We start from the raw sequence: 22,226 nt of genomic DNA on the forward strand, positions 1-22,226 counted from the left end.
TCTCCCCCCCCCTTCTCCCTCCAGAGGTACTGGAGAGGAGAAGGGGCTCTCACTGTCCTGATCCCCTTCTCACTTGCTTTCAGTGAGCAAATTGAGGGTCAGAGCACTAGCTGTGTCCTAGCTGGACTGTAGGAGAGCAGCAGACAGACAGGGGCCCTCATACGTAAGGACATAAGAACAGCCCCACTGGATCAGGCCACAGGCCCATCTAGTCCAGCTTCCTGTATCGCACAGCGGCCCACCAAATGCCCCAGGGAGCACACCAGGTAACAAGAGACCTCATCCTGGTGCCCTCCCTTGCATCTGGCCACTACCGCCAGGAACCACACCACCACTACATTCGCCACTACCCCCAGGCACCCCTCAATGCAACACTTTTAGGTGATGTCATCTGTGGGCATGTCATCTGTTTCACATTTGGAGCAGATTGTTGTTCATTCAGTGCTCGGCGTTTATCTCTGTTGGCAAAACTGTCCAACAGGGAGAAGACTAGAATAGAATTTTATAACTCTGCGAAAGGCAATGTTTTATTAAAGTTATACATCCACAGTAACCTGAACTTGTTACTATTATTCCAGATTTGAATTATGCATTTCTGCTGCAAGTTTGGCTTCTTAAATGGCTAGATCAGGGGTGCTCACACTTTTTTGGCTCGAGAGCTACTTTGAAAGCCAGCAAGGCCCGGAGATCTACCAGGGGGGAAGGAAGCGTCTGACAGACACCCCCTTTGATGTATGGAGCCCCTGCTGGACCAGGTCAGAGGAGGCCCACCAAGTCCACCTTCCTGTGCCCCACAGTGGCCCACCAGATGCTTCAGGAAGCACACATGTCAGCTAAATATGTCAGTTTCGTCTAGTCACTAGACGAAACTGACATATTAACAGTTTGGAGAGACAGGGCTCAGCGATCTACTCATTTTGCCATTTTAATGTCAGCTAATTGTCAGTTTCGTCTAGTCACTAGACGAAACTGACATATTAACAGTTTGGAGAGACAGGGCTCCGTGATCTACTCATTTTGCCTCGCAATCTACCGGTAGATCGCGAGCCACCTATTGAGCACCCCTGGGCTAGATATTCTGCTGATTTCTCTTGAATCAAGCCTGGCTAGATTCGCGGTGAATTGGTGGCTCTACAAGTGCAGTTAACATCACATCACTTCTAAAAATGACGCACCTAAATATGAACGATACTCTCTTTTTCATTTCACCTTTTGCAGTGTTGAAAAGGCCCAGTGATAACTGTATATATTCCATGTTTTAGTTTTACATGCCTGAAGGTGAGTCCACAGAAGTAGCAGCCCAATCCGAAGTGGGCAGAATATGCATTCCGCTGGTGGACGTGCACTGCATGGCGGAAGTGCCGCCAGAGTAGCACAGCTGGCGGCTGTGTGTGTAGGGTGGTAGGGAGGCCTCTCACCACCAGCATCAGTCAGTTGGCAGTGGGGGTGGGCAGTTGGAGGAACAGGGTTCTGTTTGGGTGGGGAGGGGGAGGCCAGACGTGGAATAGGCGACAAGGAGGAGACAGGCAGTGGCAATGGGGCATGTGTTAGGATCTCATTCCTTCTCCCTTACTTTCTTTGGTTCTGTGCCAGCTGGTGCAGATCTGAGGAGACCCATTGGGTAGCAGAGGCTTACCCCAAATGGTTGGCAACCTTCAGTCTCGAAAGACTATGGTATAAGCCTACAGCACCCGGTATTCCCAGGCGGTCTCCCATCCAAGTACTAACCAGGCCTGACCCTGCTTAACTTCTGAGATCAGACAAGATCAGTCATGTGCAGGGTAACAGCTGCTGTGGCTTACCCCAAGGTGAGGGAATAAAAGTTATCTTACCTTGAAGAGAGCTCTGGGCTGTTCCCCTCCCCAAAGCAACATACACTACTTTGGCAGGGCTGCATCAGTGGAATTGGGCTGCTAAGTCAGTACTGCTTCTAGTAAAGATGGGTGACTTAATTGTTCTTGAACCTTAAGATGAGGTAGGAGTTTGGAGCTGGGAAAAATTCATTTGGTTTGGCATCACATTCTGGTCTTTTATCCACCACTCTGTTCATACTATCCTTGCTGTATGCAGCAAGTTTATCATGACTTTCCATATCCTTTTTCTTAAAATGGATTGCATTCTTGTACCGATATTCAAACAAAATATATTTCATCTGTTTAAAAAGCAACATCATGTTGGCAATCTTCAGTCTCGAAAGACTATGGTATCGCGCTCTGAATGGTGGTTCTGGAACAGCGTCTAGTGTGGCTGAAAAGGCCGATTCGGGAGTGACAATCCCTTCCACACTGGGAGCAAGTGCAGTCTGTCCCTGGTCTGTCTCCCTGGCTGTGGGCCTTCCTTCTTTGCCTCTTTGCCTCAGACTGTTGGCCAAGTGTCTCTTCAAACTGGGAAAGGCCATGCTGCATAGCCTGCCTCCAAGCGGGCCGCTCAGAGGCCAGGGTTTCTCACCTGTTGAGGTCCACTCCTAAGGCCTTCAGATCCCTTTTGCAGATGTCCTTGTATCGCAGCTGTGATCTACCTGTAGGGCGCTTTCCTTGCACGAGTTCTCCATAGAGGAACATAAAGCAACATAAAGAAACATAAAGAAACAGAAAAAGAAGAAATAAATAAAAATGTGGAAGAACATAATCAAACATAAGTTAATTGCTTTTCAAGATAAGAACTTTTGTTTTGGGGTTTGATTAAATACGTTTTAATTTTAATAACAGATGTCCTGGGGTACCAATAATAAGACATTAATATTTAAATTGAAAGAGATATCAATATAGATACTATAGGAAACCAGTTTAAATTATGTAGATAAAGTAGTGCACTATAAACAAAACTTTAAGTTGGCAAAAAGTAAGTAGTGGAGTTTGTCAGTCCTGGAGGCCATTTTATTTAATAATTTTAATGTGATGGGTTTTGGAAGGGAAGTTGGAGTCATGATTTGCAGGCAATGTACTAATTTAATAACAATAACAATAACTCGGTATTTATATACCGCCTTTCTGGTCATCGGATTACTCCTCTGACTTTATTCAAGGTGGTTTACATAGGCAGGCATTTTTAAATCCCTCAAGAGGATTTCTACAATCATAGAGGTTCTCTCTTTCAAGAACCAACAACATTTCAGAATGGATCTTCCTGGTTTGGTCTCACTTCTGGCCTCCAGTTCTCCCACGCAGGCTGACGAGCAGCCCCATCTCTCACATGGAGGGCAGCCAAGACGCTTCTTGCTCACACCAAGAGCAGGTGGAATCACTCAGCTCGGCTTGTCAGCTGCTTCAAGGTCTCGCTATTCTCAGCCATTCAGGGAGCTGCCGGTGTTGTCAAACTGGCGACCTTCTGATGTTATCTTCGGGCTAACGGAGTTTCTACCCTCTAGACCAGACCTCCTGCCTAATTTAAGAGCCAGTGTTAATTCTGAAGAGGGATCAGGAAGTTACACAGGAAGAACTGGATGACCTCATGAACTGGAGTAACAGAAATGGAATGAAACGGAGCCCTGCCAAGTAGAAGGCTGTGAACTTGGAATGATAAGAGACATTTTTGTACTTGGCTGGGGTCTCAGCTGGAAGTAATAGAGTACAGAGCTGGGGATCTGAGTTGATTGCAAAATAACTAAGCTGCTGATGCAGCTGAGAAGGGAAGATCAGGTTTGTGGTTCATTAGGTTAGTGCAATAGTTCTCAAACTTTTTGCACCAGGACCCACTTTTTCGAATGAGAATCTGTTGGGACTCACCAGAAGTGACATCATGGCCAGAAGTGATGTAATCAAGCAGGAAAATTTTTAGCAATCCTAGGCTGCAATACTACCCACACTTACTCAGGGTAAGTTCAATTTACTATCATTGTTAAAAGTATATACAGAGTAGCCTATTCAAAGTACAGATCTGTAACATTTCCCCAATGCAGTCATATGCCATGGTAGCATCAAGTCTAATATATTAAATGAAATGAATGGGGACCCACAGTTTGCGAAACACTGGGCTAGTGTTTATAGAAGAAACAAGAAAGTGTTATTCCTGTGAAATACAAGCCATGGTGGGTATATGCAACCTCCTGGTTTTAGGCATAGACTATCTCAGAATGACAGGTGCAAGGGAATGGCAACAGGATGCAGGTCTCTTGTCTTGTGAGCTCCCTGAGGCATCTGGTGGGCCACTGTGAGAAATAGGAAGATGGACTAGAAGGGCCTGATCCAGCAGGGCTCTTCTTATGTTCTCTGGAAGTGCACCATTTGGAATGCTCCTACACTACACGTTCAAGAAAATAACATTGGAACGAATACAGAAAAGTGCAACTACTTGGGCTGCTGGAACTGAAAACTATCTTGTGAGCAGAGATTAGTAGGCCAATCCTATCCTCTTCTCTCTCCCCCCCTCCCACCTCACTGATGCAACTGCACCAAAATGGCTTGCACTGCATCCTGCAGAGAAAGGTACTTGTTCCACCAGCGGTTTGGTCCTATGGGATTGGGCCATAAGAGTTTGTCCAAGGGAAGGCACCATCACATGGAAGATCCTGCTTCTAGTGGACATGACTTTCAGTGTTCTAAGAATCCTCTTTTCTTAAAAGTCAAACCCTTAGGGCAGTGGTTCCTAACCTTTAGGAGCTTACAGACCCCTGAGACAAATATTGGAATTGTCGTGGACCACATGCAATGCCAGCTGCGGGCAGTAGTGCTAGCTGTGGGCAGTAAATGGAGAAGCATCTTTCTAGTGAGCACTCTCCCATGGACCACTAGAGAGGGTGGAGAATGGCCACAGCCGCAGCCTTCAGTGTCTCCACCCTTTCTAGTGGTCCACAGGGAAGCATCTCCCAAGTGAGCACTCCTCCATGGACTGCTAGAGAGTGTGGAGAAGGGGCCGCTTGCAGCGGGGTCTTCAGTGCCTGCTGCGGACAATCCATTGTTCGCTCTCTCTGGTGGTCCATGAGGGAGTGCTTGCTTAGAAAGATGCTGGAGGTGATCAAAGGTGGTTTTAGTCCTGAGATCTCACAGACCACTTCTCAGAGTCTAGAGGACCACCTGTGGTCCATGGACCACAGGTTAGGAACCAGTGCCTTAGGGAAACCATGCAATTAGAGGTTTATTATGTTGGCTATTATACCGGGTAGATGGGACTCGTTAGCCTGGGAAGGCAGCTCATCTGAGAGAAGGAAAACTCTGATCCCAAACCTCCACTGCCTTGTGGCTACATCCAGTTATGGAAAAGGCTTCAGGAGTCAACCTCGAGGCAAAATCCGGAGCCGGAGTCCCTGAGGCAGTTCATGGCTGAACACAGTCACGTTCTGGCAACTCCTGCGACGCCGCTGGAACCAACCGTACTGGCTTCTGCCTTTCCATTGGACCATTTCAGCAACGTGGAGAGGGAATTTGCTGCATGGGTAACAGTCTATCCTCCATATCTACCTTACCCAGGCTTCATGCACTAGAGAGGACACTGTTTCAAAACCACTATTCAGAGCACGATACCATAGTCTTCCAAGACTGAAGGATGCCGACTAGGTATGTTGGTTTAAACATGGCAGGAGTTGAAAAAGGAGATCTTGCATTCTACCAGCGGAAAAAACAAAGTTCTGTGATTTATAGAACCTATGTCTGTAGACTGGGCAGGACAATCCCTCAAGTTATACACAGCAAGCCTTTTTAAACATTTCGCCGAACTGTGTTTGCTGATTAAGAATGTTCAACCACGGATAGAGGGATTAATCAGAAGCTTTTAATCTCCTTATCCGATTATAAAATCAAGGCAGTTTGGAAACTTTTTCTGTAACAGTGTTACAAATTATGTTCTGTGTTTGAAAATTTAAATTTTGGATTTTTTTTTCCTACTCTGTATTTGGCAGCAACAATTAGTCTCACAATTCTTATCAAGATATGTTGACCAGCTAAAGTAAAACAGCTGGCCATTTTTACTACAGTGCCATAAGGCAGTTTCGGAGCAGGAAAACTGGTGTTCCTGGGCTTCTTTGTGTATGGCATAGGGTTAATTCAAATGATATGAAATGATTTGAAATGATTCAAATTGGACCAGCCCCATATGTTTGATGACATGGGTGCTCATGGTGCATGCACATCCTGGGTCCCTTCCTGTGCTTTCTTCCTAAACCCCCCACATTGTGTGGGGAGATGGCTCATTCAAATTGCTTCCCTGCATGCGCTGCTCAACTTACTTTTAAACATAGTTTAAAAACAGCACATGTCGGGGGGTGGGGGAAAGGTAGATTGGATAGGTTGGTTGCACAAGGTAAGTAGTGTCCAAATTGGTCCAGAAAGGGAGAAGAGGGAATCTTCTATGAACACTCTCCAAAGAATTGAACCAAGTGGCGCTAAAGAGACACTTTTTTGCCAAAGTTTAGTGGTGATATTTTCACTGCCTTCAGCGTCTGTGTTACAGATCAGTAGGATGTGATTTGTAATGTCCAAGCCAGTGCACTGAATTTTTGTTTCATCTTGCTTTTGTTTTTTTTCTTAGGGAGGTTCCATGGTTTATGACCTTTTAGAAGTCATATGAACTAATACAGTGCTGCTGTGTCATTGTATTAAAGTCCTGTGGCTGAAAATTGCAAGGCAGTCGCCTCTTTGCTTTCCTTTGGTGCTCCAGAATAAAGTAATTGGGTACCTCAGACATTAGCAGGTTTTGTTTGTGGCATGAGTTAATTCAAGCAAGTTCTCTGTCATGACATCACTGTTCATCAGTTTAAGAGATAATTGCCCACATTTGTAGGAGGATTCTGATTGAATTGATTCCTGCCCATCACTGTTTCATATTTTGGTGCATGTGACTTCCATGCCAAGCACTTATCACAAAAGTATTTAATTGACTTAACTGGAGTAAAACGGTGCAGGTGGTTTAGCCCATTGCCCGCCCTTTTTTGCTTTATTTCTTCCAAAGAAAGTCTGCCTTCGTTTTTTTTAGTAACTTGAATTTATTTGGGTTCCTAAAAGATGGCAAATAACAATACAACTGTGTTTTTAGCAGATGCTGTCAGCAGAAAATGTTGTGTGAAAATGACCCAAAAAAATTCTCCAGATTCTAGGCCACTTTTGGCAGGGCATAGAGCAGAAAGTATGGCACTAATAGTAGGGGAAAGCTGTCAGATTTGAAAATAATTGTTCTGTTCTACAAAATCATTAAAACAGAGATGACTTTGAACTTAACATCTTTATCCATAATTTAATGGGAGAGGGACAGTTTTGAAAAAAATCAAGTGAAAGGATCTAATAAACAGGAAGGGCAGAAGATACGTAGGGTCCTTTAAGATGCAAGAAAGCATCCTTACCCGTCCATCAGATCACTGGTGCACTGAGAGAGGGTTGTTTTAACAATGCTTCCAAAAGCCTCTCACATTCTCTCCCCAAGCCTCGTCTTGGCAAAACTGGGAAAAGTGAGGAGAAGGGCTTTGAAGAAGAGAGAATCTCCCGTCTGGTTTTCATTTTCTCTACAGCTGTCATCTGGCTTTGAGTTCTGCTGGACTGCTACAGCTGGAGTCATTTTATTGCTTTTACCCAGCATCCTTTTAGCTTGTGCACACAGAAATGTTTTAATAGTCTTGGAAAAAAGTCAGAGTATCTCTTAGCAACCATAGGACAGTAATTATTATACCAGCAGCTGGGAGCAAACCAGATTTCCGTTGTGCATTAAAAATTGGCGTAGGTTACTTTACAGATGATACTGGCTAGCCTATGCCAGTCCTGTGGTTGAAGGATATTGAATGTGGGTGGTACATAATTGCTTTGGCAGTAGAAGTGTGTGGGGGGGGGGGGGGAATCCAAAATAACAGTATATTTTTAATGTAACTTATTCTGTTGTAAGTTTCTTTTGCTCTGTGTGTTTCTGTTTGTTAGTGCTTATTCGTGTGTGTGTGTGTGTGTGTGTGTGTGTGTGTGTGTGTGTGTGTGTGTGTGTGTGTGTGTGTGTGTGTGTGTGTGTGTGTTGAGTAGGGAACTAATCTATGAAAAATTTACACTGGATCAAAACATGACATAGAGTAATTCAATCCAGAATCATTTTGAAATGCATATTCAAATTGCTTTAAGTTTGAATAAAAATGTTCATTTATGATAGGATAACTTCAAAAATAACCATGAAGTGAGGCACACTCAAATAACTCAAGTTATTTGACTCACACTCAAGTGAGGCACACTCAAATAACACATAAAGAGTGTGATTCCCACTACGCTGGGTGTCAGGCATTCCTGGGCTCCAGAGACCATTCTGCGGTGCAATGATTGGCAACAGAGCTTGACACCGAGATGACGCGACAATGGAGAGAGGTGAAAAGCGGTGTGCCCCAAGGATCTGTCCAGGGACCGGTGCTTTTCAACCTCTTCATAAATGACCTGGAGACAGGGTTGAGCAGTGAAGTGGCTAAGTTTGCAGATGACACCAAACTTTTCCGAGTGGTAAAGACCAGAAGTGATTGTGAGGAGCTCCAGAAGGATCTCTCCAGACTGGCAGAATGGGCAGCAAAATGACAGATGCGCTTCAATGTCAGTAAGTGTAAAGTCATGCACATTGGGGCAAAAAATCAAAACTTTAGATATAGGCTGATGGGTTCTGAGCTGTCTGTGACAGATCAGGAGAGAGATCTTGGGGTGGTGGTGGACAGGTCGATGAAAGTGTCGACCCAATGTGCGGTGGCAGTGAAGAAGGCCAATTCCATGCTTGGGATCATTAGGAAGGGTATTGAGAACAAAACGGCTAGTATTATAATGCCGTTGTACAAATCGATGGTAAGGCCACACCTGGAGTATTGTGTCCAGTTCTGGTCGCCGCATCTCAAAAAAGACATAGTGGAAATGGAAAAGGTGCAAAAGAGAGCGACCAAGATGATTACGGGGCTGGGGCACCTTCCTTATGAGGAAAGGCTACGGCGTTTGGGCCTCTTCAGCCTAGAAAAGAGACGCTTGAGGGGGGACATGATTGAGACATACAAAATTATGCAGGGGATGGACAGAGTGGATAGGGAGATGCTCTTTACACTCTCACATAATACCAGAACCAGGGGACATCCACTAAAATTGAGTGTTGGGCGGGTTAGGACAGACAAAAGAAAATATTTCTTTACTCAGCGCGTGGTCGGTCTGTGGAACTCCTTGCCACAGGATGTGGTGCTGGCGTCTAGCCTAGACGCCTTTAAAAGGGGATTGGACGAGTTTCTGGAGGAAAAATCCATTATGGGGTACAAGCCATGATGTGTATGCGCAACCTCCTGATTTTAGGAATGGGTTAAGTCAGAATGCCAGATGTAGGGGAGAGCACCAGGATGAGGTCTCTTGTTATCTGGTGTGCTCCCTGGGGCATTTGGTGGGCCGCTGTGAGATACAGGAAGCTGGACTAGATGGGCCTATGGCCTGATCCGGTGGGGCTGTTCTTATGTTCTTATGACGCCATCACCAGATCCCAAGAAGGGTTGAAATTTTTGTCAAAGTCGTTTCCCACAGAACCATGTTGTGCAATGGAGGTGGGGAAGGAGATTTTTCAGGGCAAGGAGGGCATGAATGACAAAGGAAGTGAATAGGTCACAATCTAAGTGGATTGATCAGGTGTCAAACAGATTTCCCTATTCCTTTGATCAGGTGGTGGTGGTGGTAGTAGTAGTAACCTTATTAATTTGAAGAAGCACTTTTTTCCTTATAAGAAAATGGATTCTTGGGTAGGCATGCAAAACTGTAGTGAACCGTTAACACTCTGTCTTGTTAAACAGCTTTAGATAATTACATGGAAGTTGAATTGTGACTTGCTTACTACAAACCAATTGGTCCATGTGGTGCCTGAGACAAAAGACAAAACATCCCCATGAAGACATTGTTTTGGACAGCCCTTCTCACACGTGTGCCTAGAAACTATGCATGCATTTGCCAGTTTTTATGCAATTAACCAGCGGATGTCACAGCGAAGTGGTGGTAGTAGATGTACATTTCCCCCTTTAGACATTACATCAGAAACACAAAAAGGATATTGTGTGTCAGCTAGTACTACCTGGCTTTCATTTCCAAGGCCTACCTTTAAGGATACAATGAAATGTGTTAGATTTGACAGTTCTGCATTAACTGATATGTGGTTTTCTAAAACTTCTTTTCTCTGTCCCCCATTTTTTGTCTCATGTCCTAGAGCCAAGTTTAGCATGTTCTTTTAAAACGATTAGTTTTGGATATCTGTGGAACATATTGCTGTGTACCCTTCAGTCTTGTTTTTTTTTTCCTTTCTGAAATTTTAGTAGGATGAGAGTAGCTTTTTAAAATGTCAGTGGAAAAAAACAGCTATAAATCTATTTGTCAAACTCTGTAGACAACTTTTTCCAAGTGTACAAACCGATTGGCACAAAAATGAAATTACTCCTCGGTTTTTCACAAAGCTGGACCAATACATTTTGTAAGTATGAGACAAGAAAGAATAAAATCCTGCAGCCTGATTTTAAAGATTATTTTAGAGCAGTTGGTTGCATTTATGATGACCACCACTCTTCTACAATGGCCCAATCCTACACCCCCTCCCGCCACCAGAACTGGTGTTCGGCTAGCAGAATGAGCTTTTCGGCTATCATGAATGGCCTTCCCAAAGTGTGCAGAGCTTTGCACTTCCGGAACGGCAGTAGCGAGGTCAGGACAGCCCTGCATGCAGCAGCAGGACTCAGAGCACCTATCCACAAACGTAGCTCAGTGGAAAACAGGGCAAGGGGACAGCAAATCAAGTCTGGGAAGGGGGAAGTCTTCAGTGGCAGCAGTGGACCTGCCTAAGTGATCTTGCTGGCACAGGTCCAAGTAGGTCACCTCAGGGGCCTACCCCCAGGTAAGGGAACAAATGTTCCCTAACCCAGAGAAGACCTCCAGGGTTCTCCCCCCACCCCCACAGGTTGCAGCACAAGCATTTTTGGCATGGGTGAGTTGGCAGGAGGAGGAAGGATAGGACTGAATTGTGGGTCTCTCAAAATAATATCTTTCATACTTCTTCCTTGCATCCCTCATCACTCAGGAGCACTCCTTTAAAATGATGTTCTGGAGTACATCAATGTGTTGCCCGGGTTCTTGAACTTCTCTTGCTATTTTTATAACCATTATGTTTGCATGCACGATAACTGCCTGAAAAGTTCTGGTGTTTTTTATGGTTCAGGTAGATGTAAATGTAATCTGGGAATGAAGTCATGTAAAGTACATTTCCCAAAAGCCAGTTCACAAAGTGAGCATGAGAGATTTTTGTGCTTTAATGGCTTATGCATTTAAGGCATGGTCATATGCGTGCATCTGTTCCAAGTGCACTTGCTCCCAGTGTGGAAGGGATTGTCACTCCCGAATTGGCCTTTTCAGCCACACTAGACGCTGTTCCAGAACCACCTTTCAGAGCGCGATACCATAGTCTTTCGAGACTGAAGGTTGCCAACAACAAAGTGTTCCAAAAGTAGCCTCAGATGTGGCCTAAGAATTTATCTTGTGCGATCTGTTAAAGTCCTAGTTCTTCTTTGGAAACCGTAATCCAGGGGTGTAGAACTCATTTCTTACAGTAGACCATATTGCTTTCATGGCACCTGCTGAGGGCCAGAAGTGATGTCATTAAGCAGGAAGTGACACCATTAAGCAGATAATGGCCAAAAATAAGCACATTGTTCTCACATAGAAACTCATTAGCTGCAAATGACAAAAGAGAAAATATGCATATCTTGATCACATTTTCATAATGGGGGAGAGTCCAATTATCATGCAAGCCATCCTTTCAGCATCACCACTTCTACTGCAACATCACTTTGTACCTCTGAAGCTGGGAGGTGCTCTGCAAAGTGATACTTTAGCCAAAATGGCACTGAGAAAGGTTGTTGCTGGGAGAGTCCAGTTATCATGAGTGCCGGATAAAGAGCTTGGGGGGGGGGGGTTTCATGTGGCCTGCAGGCCTTATGTTTGACGCCCTGACCCTGACCTTTGGTCTAAGTAGGGACTTGCAAATAAGGCTTCAGGTGATCAACTGTCCCCTGCTTTGGTGATTTGGAGACGAACAGACGAACAGGCCATGCTGAGGGAGAGTCAGCATGGCTTCTGTAAGGGTAAGTCTTGCCTCACGAACCTTATAGAATTCTTTGAAAAGGTCAACAGGCATGTGGATGCGGGAGAACCCGTGGACATTATATATCTGGACTTTCAGAAGGCATTTGACACGGTCCCTCACCAAAGGCTACTAAAAAGCTCCACAGTCAGGGAATTGGAGGACAGGTCCTCTCCTGGATTGAGAACTGGTTGGAGGCCAGGAAGCAGAGAGTGGGTGTCAATGGGCAATTTTCACAATGGAGAGAGGTGAAAAGCGGTGTGCCCCAAGGATCTGTCCTGGAACCGGTGCTTTTCAACCTCTTCATAAATGACCTGGAGACAGGGTTGAGCAGTGAAGTGGCTAAGTTTGCAGACGACACCAAACTTTTCCGAGTGGTAAAGACCAGAAGTGATTGTGAGGAGCTCCAGAAGGATCTCTCCAGACTGGCAGAATGGGCAGCAAAATGGCAGATGCGCTTCAATGTCAGTAAGTGTAAAGTCATGCACATTGGGGCAAAAAATCAAAACTTTAGATATAGGCTGATGGGTTCTGAGCTGTCTGTGACAGATCAGGAGAGAGATCTTGGGGTGGTGGTGGACAGGTCGATGAAAGTGTCGACCCAATGTGAAGTGAAGAAGGCCAATTCTATGCTTGGGATCATTAGGAAGGGTATTGAGAACAAAACGGCTAGTATTATAATGCCGTTGTACAAATCGATGGTAAGGCCACACCTGGAGTATTGTGTCCAGTTCTGGTCGCCGCATCTCAAAAAAGACATAGTGGAAATGGAAAAGGTGCAAAAGAGAGCAACTAAGATGATTACGGGGCTGGGGCACCTTCCTTATGAGGAAAGGCTACGGCGTTTGGGCCTCTTCAGCCTGGAAAAGAGACGCTTGAGGGGGACATGATTGAGACATACAAAATTATGCAGGGAATGGACAGAGTGGATAGGGAGATGCTCTTTACACTCTCACATAATACCAGAACCAGGGGACATCCACTAAAATTGAGTGTTGGGCGGGTTAGGACAGACAAAAGAAAATATTTCTTTACTCAGCGCGTGGTCGGTCTGCGGAACTCCTTGCCACAGGATGTGGTGCTGGCGTCTAGCCTAGACGCCTTTAAAAGGGGATTGGACGAGTTTCTGGAGGAAAAATCCATTATGGGGTACAAGCCATGATGTGTATGCGCAACCTCCTGATTTTAGAAATGGGTTAAGTCAGAATGCCAGATGCAGGGGAGGGCACCCGGATGAGGTCTCTTGTTGTCTGGTGTGCTCCCTGGGGCATTTGGTGGGCCGCTGTGAGATACAGGAAGCTGGACTAGATGGGCCTATGGCCTGATCCAGTGGGGCTGTTCTTATGTTCTTATGATTCTCTGAGATGTGAGACTGATCCACACTCTGTCCATGTAGTGTCAACCTGTTTCCGGGATCCTCCATCTCAGCTGCCCAGGGGAAATGGCTTCTCTGGTGTGACTGTGTTAGTGATAAACTGCAAGACTGTGTTAGTGACAGGTATTGCCAGCCACTCATGAAAGAGGAGAATGCAAAATCTTTTGTACAGCAGCGCTTTCAAAATGTATAAATAACCAACTGGGAAGCGGAAGGTGGACATGGTGTGGTCCCATATCCATACTGTGCAATCATGGAAATTGTAGGGCTGGGTGGCTGTTCGTGCTTTTTCTCACTAGAGTATATTTACAGCTCTATGATTTATACACTTAAAGTATGCTTCCTTAAGGAGGACTACCCACAGACTAGGATTTATTGACCAAAATTATATTTTTGATGCTATGTAGATGATACCTCCAGCATATATTCTGCAACATTTGTTTATAACACGATTTTTTTTGTAAACATGTACTATATGCATTAAGTCATATCTGTTTTTAAATACTCTGACACCTTCGAGTGGATTTAAATTTTAAGAAGTCATACAAGCAGAGCCAAATAATTAAAGATGAAATATTGTTTCTTATCCTTTCCAGGCAATTCCAGAAAACACATCTTGTTTGCTAATGAAAGATCATCTTTTCCAACCTGAACCTGTAGTCAGCAGTGATCCTTACAAAAGCTCAAGTATAAGACCCTCAACTTTTGAAGATTTGAACTCAAGAAGATCGTACTTTCACAGCCGACAGGTGATAGTTTTGTGTGTTTTTCTCTTTTTGCCAGCCATTAAAAGCTGGCTGTTGGCAACCTTCAGTCTCGAAAGACTATGGTATCGCACTCTGAAAGGTGGTTCTGGAACAGCGTCTAGTGTGGCTGAAAAGGCCAATTTGGGAGTGACAATCCCTTCCACACCGGGAGCAAGTGCAGTCTGTCCCTGGTCTGTCTCCCTGGCTATGGGCCTTCCTTCTTTGCCTCTTTGCCTCAGACTGTTGGCCAAGTGTGTCTTCAAACTGGGAAAGGCCATGCTGCACAGCCTGCCTCCAAGCGGAGGAATTTGGAGCATTAAAAGCAGGACTTGTGCTAAGAATCCCAAAGTAACAAATCTACTTGAGAACTGCTGTCAAAAACTAGAGTAGTTATTTCAATATTACATTCCTCCCCTCTATCCACATGCAACCTTCTGTGTCCTTAACTCTCTGATCACTAGGTCCTCCCTCCCTATCTCACCTTCCACTACTCTAACAGCATATGATTCTTGCTGTCACTAGGTTCTGGGTGAATTTTTCTTCACCGTGCCTTTCTCATGAGTATTTACTGGTACTTTTTTCAACTTTCCTGCCTCATCGTGCTTCTTAACCTATCCTAACTTCAGGAAGCTAAAGCCATTCTGCTGTCCTTCCTGGGCCTCCCATACCAACTAGCACACACACTCTTCTCATCTTCCTCCAGCAGCGCTTCTAAACTGGCAGTAGGGAGGTTGCTGGGTGTGGAAACCCAGACATTTCAAAGAAGTGGCTGCTGAGCAGATAATAAGACTGCCATTCTCTTCCTGTTTGCTCTCAAAGAGAATGAGTGAGAAGAGGATGGGGCAGCGGCCAGGGCATGCAGAGATGCGAATAGATGCCACTTGGCTGCTTCCCCCAACCTGCCACTTGAAACAGGCAATTGTGTGTACACACAATCTTTTTAGATTGTGAGCCCTTTTGGGACAGGGAGCCATTTAGTTATTTGATTTTTCTCTGTAAACCGCTTTGTGAACTTTTAGTTGAAAAGCGGTATATAAATACTGTTAATAATAATACTGTTAATACACAGTTGTGTGAAGGTAACACGTGTTCTATTTTGGTAGGTATGCATGCTTGATAACGTGGACCATTGTGCACAGGTGCCGACACCCATTGTAAACCGATGTAAGAAAAAGATCAAGTGTGAAATGGTGGCCCTCACTTGACAATGCAGGCTGATCTTTCCTTCTCTCAGTGTTCCCCTTTCTGGGTTGGTGAGCTTGGATTTCACCTGCCATTGATGTCGAGAGCAATCTGTTACTGAATATAGGCTTGTGTTACTCTATTTTTTATTGAGATTGCTCCCCTACTTAGCAGATTTCAAAGATTTCCCTATTTAGCCTGCTCGTACTGTTTAGCTAGTTTTAACCATTGGCAAGAGTGATGAATTACACTTTTGCTACCTTTGAGCCAAGTAAGTCATCTTGAATCTCAGCCTTATAATGGAGTGTCCTGTTTTTGCCCTTGGCAGGGATGGAAACAGATTGTTTGCTTTTTAATCTTTGCTCATAAATGAAAACTTTATGGTAAATGTATTTTCATTAGTAGTGAAAGATGCTTCTGTCGTAGCAAGCCAATCTTGTAGAAAACTTGGAAAAGTTATTTCTGTCTCAGATTTGTGGATTTCCATTAGAGACAGCAAAATACCTTCTTTGGTCACTGCCTACAAATTCCCACCATGAGTGTTAATGTACAGGGTGTCCCTCGTTATCCACAGGAGTTCTGTTCCCAGAACGCTTGTGGATACCAAAATCCGTGGATGTTTGAATCCTTAGATTTGGGCCACCTGAACCCTCTGAATGCAACCAGAACAAGATTCTGGTTGTGTCTGGAGCCCTTCGGAGACTCGCAAAGGCCTTGCACTGCCTCTGTGGGCCACAGAATGCCACCCAGAGATTTTTAAAGTGAAAATTGGAAGTTCACTTTAAAAATCTCCCAGCATTCTGCCACCCATAGAGGCAGCGCATGACTCTGCTGGCCTCAGAAAGCCTCCCAGATGCAACCGGAATGAGGTTCTGGTCACGTCTGGGAGGTCTTGTAGGGTCCAGCCATGGGTTCAGAACCTGCGAACGATGAAATCAGTGGGTTCCAAATCCATGGATATGGAGAGCCCACTGTATTTATTAAGCAAGTACTTCAATAGTCAAGGGCTGGTCCTTTGAAATTATTTTGAAACAATTCAGACTAGGATTGCCAAAGTGTCCTTTATTTCTGTACCTGTTAGAGATCTTATCTGCTTTTGCAACAAGTTCAGAAACACATGTTTAAAAAGACATTTTTTGAAAAACTTGCAAGGATTGTAGGCACGTGTACTCCTACCTCCTTGATTATTTTGCCATTTGAAGAGGGACTTGTGAGTCTCGCCCTCATTTTAAGTTTTGTCTGCTTCAAAATGACCACAGGCATTCACTTGCTTTGGCTTGGGTCGGGTACAGGAATCCCACGTCATATGTTAAGGTAGGACTAGGGAATGAGAAACACAAATTGCTTCTGCTTCTGAAATTTGTGCTTCTTTAAATGCATCCAAATCAGCCCTAAGTTCTTAGTGCTAACCTTGTTAGCTAACCTGGGTCCCTTTGGTGAGAAGGGCGGGATAAAAATAAAGTTGTTTATTATTATTATTATTATTATTATTATTATTATTATTATTATTATTATTATTATTATTATTATTATTGTTGTTAGAGCCCATATTTTCTCAGATCCATTCCTTTTCTGTTTGTAGCACTCCCATTTTTTTAAAAATTCCCTGCTCTAACTATTTTTAACTCCTGAAAATGTATCTTTTTCTGTTGTGCTATTCCTAGCTGACTCTTCTTTTCTTCTTTGGACTCAACACCGTAATGATCCTCTCATCCCACCTAGATTTGAACCTTGGGCAGGAGCTGTCCACTTTGCAAATACCTTTTGTACAATGTCTAGCCTTTAAGGTGCTCAATAAACATTTCAGTAGGAATATGCTTTGTTAGACACCCTCATTGCAGACTGCATAAAAACCAAGGGTGCAGCCTCCAAACAGCAGGGGTGGTGCTGTGATTTGATAGCTTTTTTGAAATAGAATCCTGAATCACTCGCTTGTGTTGAGAGATCTGTCACTTTTACATGCAATACTAAGCCCCTCTGTCTCTTCCCCCCCTCAGGTACCCCCCAAACCGATCAGGAACGTCACTTTTCAGGATGAAGAGGAAATTGTACGAATAAACCCACGTGATATCTTGATACGCCGATATGCAGACTACAGGCACCCAGATATGTGGAAAAATGACTTGGACAGGGATGATGCGGACTCCTCGCTGCAGTGTCCTAAGGCAGGCCATAAAAAATCAGACTATCTCTACCCATCTGGGGATGGAACTAAGTTGAATTCACTCAAAGACTCAAAGGGTTCTGTTGTGACACAGCCATCCTCTTTCAAGCTAAAGAAAAAGAGAAGGAAAGAAGATGGTGAGCGCTCTCGCTGCGTATACTGCCAGGAAAGGTTTAATCATGAAGAGAATGGGCGGGGCAAATGCCAGGATGCTCCTGACCCTATGAAGAGATGCATATACCAAGTTAGTTGCATGCTTTGTGCTGAGAGCATGCTCTATCACTGCATGTCGGACTCCGAGGGGGATTTCTCTGACCCCTGCTCGTGCGACACTAGCGACGACAAGTTCTGCTTACGGTGGCTTGCCCTTGTCGCTTTGTCATTCATTGCACCGTGTATGTGCTGCTACCTGCCTTTGAGAGCATGCCACCACTGTGGCGAAGTCTGTGGATGTTGCGGAGGGAAGCATAAAGCCGCAGGATGAACCGGCCTGGTGGTCTTTTGGAAAGCATCTAACTCATAGAAGCATTTGGCAAGCAGAAAGGAAACCTGTCATGTCCAAGACGCCTGTTGTGGAAGAGGCATTAGGATTTGTTGCATTTTAGGAATGCAAGCCATGCCCAGGGGTCTGCTTTTAAGTGCATGGCTCAAGTTGTGGAGGAGCTTTTGCAAAAGGAAAGCCTCGTCTTCTGATTGGGAGTTGAAAGAAGTACGCACTGCAGTTCGTGCTGCAAGGGATCAACTTCTGCAATTTGTACATGTTGTTGTGGTTTAGGTGATGGGAGCTCTTTGAAATAATCTGTTTGGCAGAAAAGAAAATTGACTAAACCTGCACTAGTGAAAGCTGATTTAAAACTAAGGAAAAGTTAAAACCGCAGTGACTGCGAGAAACTAAATTGATTTTTTTAAAGTGCAACTAAATTGCTTATAAATAGTTTTTGGAAGCAACTTTATGTACAAATAACAAATGTTTATATTTAACGAGATATATGGTACGAATGAGTAAACCTTCCTTTCCCTTTTCGCTTGCAAAGCTGTTATGGACCAGGTTTCCAGTCACATTCCGTGATAGTATTTCTCAGTATTTAACTAGTTAACTTAGTAGTATTTCTAGTCCTGATGGACAAATCAATATTTTCAGTCTCAATTCCCTCCATCTCCATTTTTGTATTGAGTTCCCTTTGTACAGTCCAGTAATCTGAAAGCCCTTAAAATATTAATTATTATAGTCTTGAATGACCAATGTTTTGTTAAGCCCAGGCATAACTGTCTAATGCTCTTATGAAAACATAACATTTATTTTTATATAAATGACTCTGGTTTCAATGTAATAGCAAAAGTGGGCTCTTTTTTTTCTTCTTTCTCAACCAACAAATTTCTTCTAAGGTTTCCTCCAAAAATGACAAATGTTTGGGGAAGGGAAAAAAATACCACAAGGCAATTGTCATAAAATATCCATAAATAAAATGTATCAACTTGGTACCAGTTTCTGCAAACTATTAAAATAACATTTTTTTCCCATTATTTTAGCTTTAGACTAATTTAATTTGGCCTAGGAAAAAAATACATTCCATACGACGAAAACTTCAGTTCAGGCAAGAAAAGAGGAGTGTTTTTCCTGCAAGCAAAAGTGGATTTTTACTTTGTTTCTAAATTGTTGTAGCAGATTAATAATGAATGTTTAACTTTTGGCTATGTTTTCTAAATGCCACCTTTGGGGAATGCTGAAATGTCGTCTGTCACATGGTATAACATAGCTCAGCCTCCAAGTTTTTTATTAATAAAATTCTAAAGCAGTGGAGCCTTCAGTCATCCAAGAAAGTTAGCGGGGGAAGGAATATGGGGGGGGGGGGGAAGCCCTTAATATTCTCTTGCTATTAAAATTACAAAGTTAATCTCACACTACCTTTTAAAAAAATTCTATGCATTTTTCCAACTGTGTGTGTGTGTGTGTGTGTGTGTGTGTGTGTGTTTTTCCTTTTTCCTTCTGAAGACCATGTTCAGTCATAGAATGTCTGAAGCCCCCACCTAGTTTTCCAGAGCCCAGGTATCAAACAGAACAACTGTATATAACACTATCTGTAAAATACTTTTTTAAAGAAAGCATTTATATTTATATGACCGCTTGAACTGACAACATTGTGTACATAGATCATCTTGAAGTATTATTTCACATTGAAAAGAAGACAGATATATTGATAACTATAGAAGTTAAGAGCTTCTTTCTAGTTTTGTACTTAAAAAAAAAAAACCCTGAATGGATAACCTAAGTCAGCAAATGTGACATGTAGCAGCAGTCTTGAGTGTGTTTGCATGTGTGTAAAATATATTGAAAGCTGCTACTCTGAATGACTTTCATGCTTCACATATTCAGCTAAACTTGGTTGCCTAGATAGACTGTTAACTTTTTTCAAAAACAAAAAAAGAGAAAAAAAAATAACCCGCATTCCATCAGTGGCGTGATAAGAACTACATCTTTGTGAATAGCAATTATTAAAACATTATTTTTAATTAAAATGGAGCGTGGTATCAACAACTCAAGAAAAGAACTTGCTGGCTGTACAGAAAAGTCTTGTGTTTGTGTAGATGTGTGTGTGTTTGGGGGGGGTGGATGTATGTACTTGGAGAAGAGGCAAGTCTAACAGTTTCCTATGAGCACTAATCAGTATAGTGCAACTCCTGGTTCCTGTAGTGTATTTCATATAAAACCTTATATGCTTTAATATTTTTACTGACTATGTGCATTAATATTTTCAGTGTGTATTTAACCACTTTGCTGCTAAACATTTACTATCCTTTACTCTTGAAGAAATATTATTCCTAATTTGTTTTTGTTTTTTTTAAATACAGATTAGTATGGGTACTAGAATGCAGGTTTTTCTTTCTTTTTTTTTCACCAAACTAATTTGAAATAATTGCATAGGTTCTGTATCTGACTGCATGACATTGGCCAAATTTTCTACATGTATGTGCTGGTTTAGAATTTTGTTTTAGGAGGTGAACTTCTAACTATAACGGGCCAAATCACAAGTCTAACAAACATAAGAAATTGCCTTATGTGGGGTCAGTTCTCTAGCCCAGTGCAGTGATCAGTAGGGGTTCTCTGGGAACTCAGAACAGATCTCAGTCCTGCTACCAGATTATTATTATTATTATTACTTTTTTTGTACCAGATGATGCACATGTAAAACATGTGTATTACTAGTAAGTTATGGCAACTCCTTCCTAGCCTTTACTTCTCAGTCCACCAGCTCTCATTACTGAGGCTCTAGACACAATCTACCATGGAGTTGTGTACTTAATCCCATAGATTTCAGTGGATTTAGGGGCACAATCCTAAACACAATCAGGTCTACTCAGAAGTACGTCCTATTTTGTTCAATGGGGCTTACTCTCAGGAAAGTGTGGTTAGGATTGCAGTCAAGATGTGTTTATCTCTAACAGTACAACCCTATGCATGTCTACTCAGAAGTAGGGCTCACTGTGTTCAGTGGGGCTTACTACCAGGTAAGTGTGTGTAGGATTGCAGCCTAAATTGGATTATGGTTTATGTGTGCATTTTATTCTTTCATTCCTTTTTCTCCAGAAAAGAGAGAGGGAAACATTCAGCAGATCAATATAAATTGGAAAACTTGTAAATTCAAATATCCTTTAAGGGGCTTGGTTATCATTTGAGTTTAGAACACATGAATTTATATAGGTTTGGAAAAACCACCTTAGGATGAAAACTGCTGTTGGGGGCGGGGGGGGGGGAGGAGTGTTCTGTGTCTCAAATAGACAGCTATTACACTTGGATACCACCTACTGGACAAACAGTATTTAGAAATCATGACTTCAGTCATGCAGTTTAGGCATTAATTGTATTAGCTACACTTTGAACAACATACATTTTAGGTAGCATAAATTTAGTACTTTCTGGTATTGGTAAAATTTTGTTAAAATTTGGTAAATTGGTAAAATTTTACTTTCTGGTAAAATGTTAGTTCCAGAAGAGGGCCAATGAAAAGTCGTCATTATTTCAGCACTTGCAGTTGTTGGCTCTGTTCTCCTTACTTATTGATTGTCATGTTGGTAGCCCAGCATTACAAAATGAGCCATTGTTGGTTTTAGGTATTGCTAAAATGAAAATATTTTAAGACAAAAATAAAAGCACAGTTACAGATTTAAAAAACAAAAACCTGTCAATTCTGGCCTTCAGCTACTTCATATTTCACACACACACATACACACACACACAGGGGCATTGTTCTCACACTTGAATTTTCACTAAGTTCCCCCAATGAAGTCAATCCTCCCAGAGACTACTGTATTTCTTCCGTGACACAAAAACACACATTTCTGTTTTGAGTAGAAAATCTAGAGCAGTAGTTCTCAAACTGTAAGATAAGGCACCTGGAGGGTGGGGAGAAGTTCAGTGGGATGGACAGGATCTTAAAGCAGATTGCACCTTCCTTCATCACCAGGCAGGATCCAAAAAGAATGAATGTCTTCTGGCAGAGTACTCTCCATGATCCACGTTAAGGGGGGGGGGCTGCACTTACTGCCCCATCATCCCTGTGTGGAAGATGAGGTTTTGAAGTTGCTACTTTGTTCTTATAGTATATTGCTGTACATGGTATTTCGAGGGGGGTTCATAGAGATCCTGTTCTATTCCTCCTCTTAAGCCAACTTTGGTTCACTTTGGTTAGGATCTACAAATCCTTGCCCAAAGCAGCTTGACTGCATACATATATAC

At 43.0% G+C, this 22,226-nt stretch overlaps 1 protein-coding gene and 1 pseudogene across 1 annotated transcript in view; one reads left to right on the forward strand and one right to left on the reverse strand.

The window, feature by feature from the left end:
• The window catches only part of SPRED1 (sprouty related EVH1 domain containing 1), an 84,615-nt gene extending 63,391 nt beyond the window's left edge, over nt 1-21,224 (forward strand). The window contains exons 5-6 of the mRNA XM_066636009.1: nt 13,996-14,148; nt 17,325-21,224. Of these exons, the coding sequence (XP_066492106.1) occupies nt 13,996-14,148; nt 17,325-17,975 (804 nt within the window). The 3' untranslated portion in view covers nt 17,976-21,224. The remainder of the gene's footprint in view (nt 1-13,995; nt 14,149-17,324) is intronic.
• On the reverse strand, nt 1,680-1,796 carry LOC136637291 (5S ribosomal RNA; annotated as a pseudogene).
• Nucleotides 21,225-22,226: the final 1,002 nt, after the last annotated feature.

This window comes from Tiliqua scincoides, chromosome 1, assembly GCF_035046505.1.
Source record: "Tiliqua scincoides isolate rTilSci1 chromosome 1, rTilSci1.hap2, whole genome shotgun sequence".
NCBI lineage: Eukaryota > Metazoa > Chordata > Lepidosauria > Squamata > Scincidae > Tiliqua > Tiliqua scincoides.